This window comes from Brachycentrus maculatus, unplaced genomic scaffold (genome assembly GCF_059751285.1).
Source record: "Brachycentrus maculatus isolate JH-2025_06_01 unplaced genomic scaffold, ASM5975128v1 h1tg000102l, whole genome shotgun sequence".
Classification (NCBI taxonomy): domain Eukaryota; kingdom Metazoa; phylum Arthropoda; class Insecta; order Trichoptera; family Brachycentridae; genus Brachycentrus; species Brachycentrus maculatus.
Window position 1 is genome coordinate 2,220,660 of NW_028280856.1, and position 10,479 is coordinate 2,231,138.

Sequence of the window (10,479 nt, forward strand, 5' to 3'; positions counted from 1 at the left end):
GAGAGCTTATAATAAGCTTGATTAATGATTTATTTAAACGGTGTCTGTCTCTGTAGTAAAGTTCAATTGCATAGGGATCACCACAAAGTTTCTACCGTGTAGGAAGTGAAAAAGGTTAGCAGTGGATTCGTGGTTAAAATATGATACTAAAAATATCGTTATATTGCTTCATAATTTTGTGGACCATTAATAATAACTTTAATAAAGGAATCTATTACCAAGTCTCGCATACAATATATACATGGCTTTTTTTCCATGTAACGTGGAAGAACGACGTTTCGGTACCTTTTTCCACGAATAATTATATTAATTTTTTTTAATTTACAAAATCATTTAATCGAAACAATGTTTGCGCTTACGTAATTACAATATTTATTTGAAAAATTCGTCATTATGATAAAATATGATATGGTTATGAATTAGGTCTTTTATATTCCAAAGCCTACAGACATCTTAGTAAGGAAGTACCATAAAATTCAACTGAAAATAACACCTTTTCCGCGCGTTTAATCGTAAGGTAAAAAAGCGTGCTAAATGGAGAGAGGAAAGGTCTTCCGGACATTGATTGCAGACTTTCACATTATACAGGATTTCCTCAGGTAAATAAAAAAATATTGACCTTTGTGGGGATACATTCTTTGATATTTGTCATTAAAACTATTGCGATGTAATATAACTGTAATATTAAAACCTTTAGCAACATATTATTTTTTTTATTATTACTCATATAACATATAAATATCTTAACGTTATGAATACTTTTTTTTAATGAATGTTTTACTTGGTAAATAAGACATTTTCTTAAAATCTATTGTGTACGTATTTCGAAGCATTCAGCATCATTTTCAAAAACTGTACAAAAATGATTTTAAGAAAAACGTTGTATATGCCAATTAAAACTTAAATTAAAAATAAATAGATATTAACACAAAGTGCCTGCCGAATCGATTGAGAATTTTTTAAACTACAATAAAACCAGCCAAATGACAGGTAGTAAGTCTTGGAATACTCGGTTTTCCATATTTTATACGTATAAAATAAAAGATATTTCGTTTTAGTAGAGGCATCTAGAATTTAAACCAAAGAAATGTAAATTTTACTTTTTTGTAAAAAAAATCCTTATACTATATACTGGCAATTAAATGAAAATTAAACATCAACAAAAAAAAAATGGAAAATGTAATACAGTAAAATTTTATAGGTATCTAATGATGATTGGATTTTTCTCACAGTCGGCTCATGGAACCAACATTTGATAATAAAAATAATTAAGCACACTCCTTTAAAACAATGGAGAGACCATTTCGCGGTACTTAATGTAAATCTTTCGCAAAACTCTGTATCTTAACATCATCTCTTCCTTTACATAATCAAAAATGAGATAATTCTTCTTAGTACATCTGACGTCGCACTAAATTTTCTCTCACTTTCTTCCCAGACAGACAATAGCCTATGTTCAGCAGAACGAGACCAAGGAAATTATATATATGAGACGGAAATTCGCGAAAACTGGTCACTGCTAAAAAAATCACCAAACTGACTTCATGTTTTCCTGGTACTTCTAAAGCAATTAAAACTTAATAATAACTCCTTTGAAAAGTGTTTGATTACAACAAGTGTTTAAATTAATAATAGAAAAATGGGTGCAAACAATAAATATTTATTAAACAAACTAACCCCTATTATAATAACAATATTTTTAGTGTCATATACCAAGGAGGTTCAGCTTATAAATGATTTACCGACGAATACAATATCTAAATCGAGTGAATTGAATGTGTGCTTAAAACCTGACAGGCCTTCGGGTAGTTTGATTTCGTGCTTTGGACAACAAGCTTTGAGAAAGCTTCAAGATTTGGAAGAAAGGGATGAATTCAGCATTGCAGACGGTGTGCAATTGAAAAGGGATGACGCAGGACCGAGGGATATAAGTAACTTTTTGGATAGAGACCCAATGGATTTAAAGTAAGTAAATTGTTTCAAATTGTTTTTTAGTAACAAGAAGTGAAACTTCGTGAAAGATTATTGTGTATTATCTTCTTCTCCGTGTTGGTCCTCATAACTGAGGGTTGTGACCCTTGTCGAAGCTTTGACTCTTCTCCAGTTTTACCTTGACTGAGTTGCACGTGGCGCTCCAACCACCTAGGTGTCCGCTACTGTCTTAAGTACTAGTAATCAACCGCAATATATCATATAAAATAAGATTAATCTTCATATTTTCTAATATTTCTAACCCTTACCCTTCCTAATGCTGAGTAGGTCATTGCAACGCATCGAAGCAATGTTATTTTAATTGTTAAATACTTGAAAGGAAAATGTTAAGTGCGCTGCTAGAGGGTTTGTTTTGATCCCTCGGTGAGTTGAACCTGAAACATTTGGCCCGAAATTCAAGCGAGCTACATCACATAAGGCAACTTCAATTAGGAAGTTGATTTGACTTTTAAGTTAATATTTTTTAATTTGGTATATTCATAAAAATGATAGAAAACATATTATAGCTATCGGCATTGCGTCGTTTATTTTAAGGGAACTTCAAACGTAGAGTAATTTATATATCATGTATATAACTGATGAATGCAACGTCAGTAATGCAAATAAATATTTTCCAAAAATTAATTCAATATGAACGTTCAATAATAGGCAGAGTGATGAATGTTGCACAAGCGTAAAATGCACAGGATCCCAAACATTTTTGTCTGGCGCCCTCTATCAAAATTTCTCATCAATGAGGAAAATAAAATCGCCCAAACGTCCCATCATAGAATGAGGGAAGGAATAAAAATATATATCTTACTTCTTAGCTCTTCTATCTGCCTTTTTGGGCTTCTTGACCCTATAAAAGTCTACTAGAATGCCCATAAGGGGGCGGTTTCGCCCACTTTAAGAAACACTGATATAATGTGACAAATTAAGGTAGCCAAATGGTAGGTCGTAAGCCCTGAAATGCTTAGATATCCATCTTTGTATAAAATTAAAAGATATTATGGTTCAAGTTCGGACAACTTTAATATCAATTTATATATCATCCGTAGAGTAAGCAATCCAATGTCTGAAAGTAAATTGATTCCTTATTAACCCTTAAATATAAGGATGAACACATATTTTACGAGATTTTAGTAAGTTTTATTCTCAAAAATACTTTAATCGAGAATTTTGAAACATTTTTTTCCCTACTTAGGTACATAAGAGCTTTTATATTGTAATGTATAATTACTCAACGATTATTTACATTTCAAAAACATTTTTTTAAACCTAGGTTTATTAATATTATTCGAATAACATTATTGAGATAGATGATGTTATTCGAATGTTTTGAAATTGAATCATATACAAAGAACTTCCAAGACTTTGAGTAGTGTGGTTGTCAATCATGGGTAGAATTGGTGAATTTTACACGTGTGTAAAGTTATCACTTAAACCAGCATATGACGGTCATAATCCCCGTAAATGTCCAGACTTCCATAAACTTTATCTTCTTTATTGAGATGTCAAAAAGAAATATGAAAAATAACTCCCATAATTGGAGATATTTCAAATTTGTGAACAAGTATTTGGACATTCTCAAATTGTATATCGAGATGTTGAGATTGAGATGTTTCATAGTTGAAAATTGCAATAAGAGGAATATTAAAAGCTGTCCCACCGCATGCCCAGATCTGATACAGAAGCATCTAGGCTTCCTGACAGATCTGCTCATGCTAAGCATTTTTTTAAACTAAGTTGCGAAATTTATTGAAAATGTGAATAAAAATAATAATAATAAAACCCTTACCCGCACCCCAATGGTGCATAGGGCACTGTGTCATATAAACGCAGTGTTATCTTGATCGTTTACACACGAAGGAAGGGTGATCAGCCCTCCGCTTCAGGTACCAGTCCATGGTAATTTTGAATAAATATTACAGTGAATAAATCACTTATATTTATTTTACCCCCCTTGGGAATCGAACCCGGGACCTCCAGAACGGTAGCCGAGCGTGCTGACCATTACACTACGGAGGCGGACAATATAAAATTGTATCCCGATTTTACTGCGAATTAACATTTAAAAGCTTTAAATATACCTGTCACTGCCAATGTAAATAAATACAAAATTGTAAGTCCATCACCAAATATTCTAGAAGTACCCCAGTGTGAGAATAAGAGGAAAAAATCGTTATATTTCAGGTCCATCGTTGAAGGTGCCAGTACTCTGATGAGCAGACGAGCAATGCAATGGGATATGAGCTATATCCAGCCTGGTCTGCTGATGAGAATCGGGCCTACCCTGACAGCCAACAGCGTCCTGGAGTTTGTCATCGATCCGAGAATCAGAGACAGGGAGAGTCATGATCACGAACCCAGCACAGGTGATAATATGACTAACCAGTTTTATTAGATTTCAGTTTTGTATTGACATTTATTGGTAGAACTGCATTTTATAGAATAAAATAACAACTGTGTATTTTTTCACGTGAATTTTATTTTACCAGCAACTGTTTTATTTTTTGTTAAAAAAAACTGGTTTTGTCGTAACCGACATCTTCAGACTAGTCTGATGTCGAGATGATGTGTGATGATGAAAAAAATGCATATCAAGTGGAATTTTTTTTAAAATTGTTATTTTATTCCATAACCACTTTTTTACTTTTATCTGAATTTTTGTATGCAATAAGAAAAAATCAGATTTTTTTAAATATCCATAAAATATTAGATTAAAATTTTGACAGCCCTTAAATTATTTCAAAGATTTTTTATTATTTTTTTATAGATTCACTAATTAAGTGTACCAATTACATATTCATTATGTACAAACTCTGATATTAATAGGTTGCATACAATTGGTTATGCGTACGAGTATGTCCATAAAATCGACATATTAAACATTATTTTTCTTCTTCTAACCCTTATGGGCACAAAATGTTGCATAAGGCGCTGCATGGTTTTGAAGCAGTGTTTTCTTGATCGTTACTCACATGAGGTCTAGGGTAAAATTAAATAAATATTACAGTGAAATATTTGTTACACCCCCCCCCCCCCTGGGAATCGAACTCAGGACAACTAGCATACTACGGAGGCGGAAATTTAAAATTTGCCATAGAGTATAAAAGTTGTTGTTTATTTACTATTTTAGAGTCCTTCAGAACGATATAATTCCATATGGTATACTTTAAAATTAATTTCCTCTTTTTCATATTCTATTTTAAGATGTTTACTACTTGCAGTTTTATTTTCTCCATACTAAAATATATAAAATGATGAAAAAAATTTTTGAGCTCCCAGTTGAATTCAACGTTGACTTAAGTTTTTAATTTAAGCTTTATTTACAAAAGACCCTTGGTCAAATGTATGAAGTTTCTTGACCGATTTTTTTAAACATACTGCAAGATGCCTGAAAATATAATTTTATTTTTTAAAATGAATTAATTATGTAAAAAGTGATCATTAACTGGCCTTTATATATAAAGAACAAAGATCTTGTAAATACCCAGAATTCCATAATCTTCTTTATCTTTATAGAGATGTTAGAAAATTAAAATAACTCCTGATTGGATTAATCCAGACTTGCGAAAAAGAGTTAGGACATACCCTGAATATTGTGAATTAATAGTAATATTTACAAGTTCGCATGTTTTGTTTAAAAAACTTTGTGAAACCAATTTGGTAATTTTTTGAGCAAAATCTTGTTAAACTCATCAAATAAGAGAAATTTCTTAATTCACTCTCACTGCTGCATTGTAATCTAATTTATTGTACAATACAATGGAACCGATAGCATCTAATTTTGGTAATCCATACAATAAAACTTGCGAACTCGCCAAATTGGTTTTCCCACCGGATGCCGTAACCAGTATACATTTTCCCACAGGCTTTGTCTATCGTTTCAGAATTTGCGAAGCCTTAACAAACGCGTTTCCGGATAACACCGCCATCTGTTGGCACTTTCCAAAATCTTTCTAGCCTTTCTCTGCCGGATGAAGAAACGGTTGTGAGAGAACAATAGTTTTATGTTTGATCGCATTACATCTCCGAAGCTATAAAGTAAATAATTATTGAAAGAAAATGTCAGTGACGTTTATTTTCAGCGAAAGCGTATTATATGACAACAATTTTTTTTTTGACATCTTAACGAAGATGAAGACAAATATGGAAGTCTGGGCATTTATGGGGCCTACGAACGTGATAGGCTGGTTTAAGTGATCACTTTACATACGTGTAACATTCAAAAATTCTACCCACTCAATAATTTTCATTAATTGATTCGACATAGTCACTTTTTGCTAAAATCTATACAATTTTAATAGAAATTTTAGTTAGTTAAAACCACTATTTCAATTAAACTGTGAACGTGGAAGTTCCTTCATTGGTATGACTATCAGAAAATTCAAAACAAGAATCAGGGAACAAGAATTATGCTTAACAAATTTAACAGCAATAACGTAGAAATCCTTAAAATGATTAACATGAAAATTCGTAAGCTGCAATATTTTGAATCAATAGAAATTCATAAAAATGTAAATAATAATTAGCCTGTTAATAATTATATGTCTATGACTTTAGCCTTCTCCCTATTTTCTACGTTCCTATTGGTAAGAAATTAAAATTTAATAATAACTATAATAATTAATTAATTAATTAAAATAAGAAACAGCTCCTACACCCTCTTTAACCTTCAACATCTCAAGAAACATAAAAGTAAGAATTAGTTTCACATACGGTGTTTAAAAATGATACGAAATGCATCAAAACAGTTGTCATAATAGATTTCAACAGTAGTGGTTAAGTTTTACTCAGTAAATAATTTTAAAAATATTTATAGGGAATATGAAATCTATATTTAAAATGGTCCAACTGCACTATTGAGGCAAAAAATTTAATTAAATATAAGAACTGAATTTTACATAGTAAAATAACGATCATTTAGTTTTATCCACATAAATTTTATTCGACCAGGGCAGTGACTAGTTTTTGTCGTAACTGACATCAGTTGTAGGTCACATCCTCAGGTTGTAGGTTCTTCTGTCATAGGCAACGTCACCTAGGCATGCCTTCGAATCAATTTTTTTTCTGCAGCATTCATGAATTCTCTGATCGTCCTCTAGATATCCTTGAAAGAAGATCCATGGCTATCCAAATATGTACATATATTTACAAAATACCAACATTCATTTTTGTATCTTAAAATAATTTCAATTCATTATTTTCAGCTCGACTTTTCGCAAAAAACCTGCTAGTACCATTCCTTCTGGGCTTCAAATTCCAATTGTCTACACTTCTCCCCATTCTGTTTGGAGTGATTGTCCTGGTCGCCAAGAAGGCTTTGATCTTGTCTAAGATCGCTGTTGTGGCAGCAAGCGTATTTGGGGTTCAATCGCTCAATGGAGGCTCTCACGGAGGATATGGGGGTTATGGCGGTTATGGCGGACAAGGTAAGAAACAATTTTTAATAACTAAATATTTTCATATTATTTTTTGACATCTCATCAAAGATGAAGAAGAATATGGAAGTCTGGGCATTTACGGGGCTTACGACCGTCATAGGCTGGTTTGAGTGATCACTTTACACACGTGTAACATTCACCAATTCTACCCATTATTGACAACCACACTACTTAAATTCTTGGAAGTTCTATATATATGAACCAATTTAGAAACCTTGTTCATGAATCACTAAAACTTCACTAGAGACATCTATTGGTGAGATGTAAAGAAGCTTTTTACTAAGCAGAAACTCTTATATTAGTATGTGAGATTAAAAGCTTAATAATAAAAATGAAAATGGTATTTTCTGGCGTTTCTCATGTGTGTGATTATAATCCGGGATTCGGATCTCACATACTAATAAAAGAGTTTCTGCTTAGTAAAAAGCTTCTTTACATCTCACCAATAGATGTCTCTAGTGAAGTTTTAGTGATTCATGAACAAGGTTTCTAAATTGGTTCATATATATAGAACTTCCAAGAATTTGAGTAGTGTGGTTGTCAATAATGGGTAGAATTGGTGAATGTTACACGTGTGTAAAGTGATCACTCAAACCAGCCTATGACGGTCGTAAGCCCCGTAAATGCCCAGACTTCCATATTCTTCTTCATCTTTGATGAGATTTCAAAAAATAATATGAAAATAACTCCTGTAATTGGAGATAATCCAGATTTTGTGAACAAGTATTTGGACACACTCAAAATGTTGTAACTAAATATTTTATTAAATTAATTGGGCAGTCGCTATTTGGTTATTTATATCCAACTTCAATTCGAGTTTCACTAGTTTTACTTTACTATACTTAGTTAAGACTGGTTATTTTACACTTCTAACAATTGCTAATGGACAAGGTTGTTAGCCCTGTCTATTACCAGACTTTCATTTATTCTTCTCATAAAAAGATGCATTGATCTGTGTTCAGTTATAAAAAAATATTTATATTTTAGTTTAACTTGGTATATACCAGTATTTGTTAAAATCTATTGTGACACGTGTTTAGATACATTCCGCATCATTTTTAAATACCGTAATGATGTTTGATAATGTGTTTTATTTATTGTTTCGGCATTTACTTGGTGGTAAGACATTTTAAAGTTATTATGGAAAACACTTGTTTTTATACCACCTGAGTATACTTAAGTGGTATAAAAACAAGTGGTGAAAAAACAATTGGTATAAAAACATGTGTTCTCTATAATAATTTTGAAAATGTGAATGTCAAAATGAAAAATGAATCGAAAGACGTGTGTGTCATAACAGATTTTGAGAAATATTGGTATAAACCAAGTAAAACAAATACCAAAAACTCATAGATATTACCACAAAGTGATCGCTGAGTCAACTAATGAAATAATTATTTTTTTTTAAATTTAATAATCCCTAGAGCGCAAGTTCTCAGACTTGTGTGAGTGCTCTGCCACAAGCAGCACAATACTTCAAACTACATTTATTTATCTTCTACGAAACCTAAAATTTGATAGTCGGTCAAAAAAAAACTTCATACCACCCATTGGACTTCATTCCCCAAATGGAAAAACATACTTTCGTAAATTATTATTATTTATAATGAGCATTGTTAACTTTGTGGTATGGTAAAATAATACTCCATTCTCCAGTGATCATTCATTATTCACTTTGTGGAATAACACTAAAGAAACATTACTTTAAAGTATTTTTAAAGTAATCGTAGAATTGCACAAAGTCGGGTGACATTTTAATATAATACTTATCTTTACTTGCCTATCTTTTTAACATATGAAGGTGTTTGGATGTCTGAACCTAACCGGCTTTACAACCTGGTATTTGGCTGGGTTAAGTGATAACTTTACCCAACAAAGCATTTTTCACCTCAAGTTGAGGCACTTTTTATACAATTTTATCAATTGATTTTATTACTTTATTGTATGTTGCTGCGGCGATTTGGTGCAGTACCCTATGCTCTATCGGAAAAAAAGTTAGAATAGAGATAAAAATGTGTTAAAAAACAAGTGTATGATGAAGTTATGCAGAGAATCGATTCATGTTGCAACATTTTTTATTTGTTAAAAAATACACACATTTGCGAGTAAACTCTTAAAGTATTCTATCCGGAAAGTATCACTATTAAAGTGTTGATATTTTAAAAATAATGCACAATCGTTTTTCAGGTCTTTCGGTGTATGGTAATCGTTATCAATCTGACTTCTACAAGAACGCTGAGCAACAGAATGCTGAGGATTCCGTAGACCCTTATTATTCCCAGGCTTCCGCATATTCTGGTCAGCCAACCAACCCCGAGGATCTAAGGGATAGACTGGAAAAACTCTTTGTGACCAAAAGGAATCACGACAGGAACGGAGCAAGCATCAGGAATTTCTCATGGGATGATCGACACTGATTAAAAAAAAAATCTGGATTTTGCTCATCAAAAAATGAAAGAGCATTCTTTAGATTGTGAATATAGGCAAAATAATATATTTATTTTGAATTCAAAATATTTTTTAAATTCATGATAATATTTTTTTATTTTAAAAGGGTATTTTTTTGTAAAGATTGTGAAAATTTATAAAACTTCTTTTATCCGAAAAAAATATTACACATATGTGTGGGTGTTATTTATCTTTATTTATTCAATCAATGTTAACTTAATATATTAAAAATAATTTACATTTTTAGTAACAGTTTAATAAAAATAAAAATGAATTCAAAGATTGTACTTTTCTGAATTTTCCTTATTAAAATATTTAGACAGCGTTCTTAAAATTAAATACGTAGGCATTTATAATAATATTAAAAATTTTGCAAAAAATTAGAATTATATTTTATATGATAAATAAAAAAAGTTTAATTTTATAAGGATTGCAAACGTTCATGAAAATCACAATATATATTTATTACTTATAATAATTAAATTTTATCATAGGCTTAATTTATATATTATTTATTAAATTAGAACTGATAACGAAAATTAAGGATTATGAGTGATAATTAAATCATAATTTTAAGAAATTAAAGTGTGGATGAAATTTTATTTTGTTA

The 10,479-nt window shown here is 31.2% G+C and overlaps 1 protein-coding gene across 1 annotated transcript; it reads left to right on the forward strand.

Annotated features, from left to right (window-relative positions):
- The first annotated feature begins 534 nt into the window (after positions 1–534).
- Osi10a (Osiris 10a) lies at positions 535–9,838 on the forward strand. Its single transcript, XM_088258719.1, has 5 exons — positions 535–599; positions 1,798–1,965; positions 4,168–4,349; positions 7,188–7,409; positions 9,609–9,838. Exons 1-5 carry the CDS (start codon positions 535–537, stop codon positions 9,836–9,838), a joined length of 867 nt encoding a protein of 288 aa, XP_088114845.1.
- The last annotated feature ends 641 nt before the right edge of the window (positions 9,839–10,479 follow it).

What these genes read in the sequence shown, in the direction of transcription:
- Osi10a (XM_088258719.1), top strand. Translation starts at nt 535, where the DNA reads ATGGAGAGAGGAAAGGTCTTCCGGACATTGATTGCAGACTTTCACATT. An exon ending in TGATCACGAACCCAGCACAG is followed by an intron (nt 4,350 to 7,187) that starts GTGATAATATGA and finishes CATTATTTTCAG; the next exon opens with CTCGACTTTTCGCAAAAAAC. An exon ending in TGGCGGTTATGGCGGACAAG is followed by an intron (nt 7,410 to 9,608) that starts GTAAGAAACAAT and finishes ATCGTTTTTCAG; the next exon opens with GTCTTTCGGTGTATGGTAAT.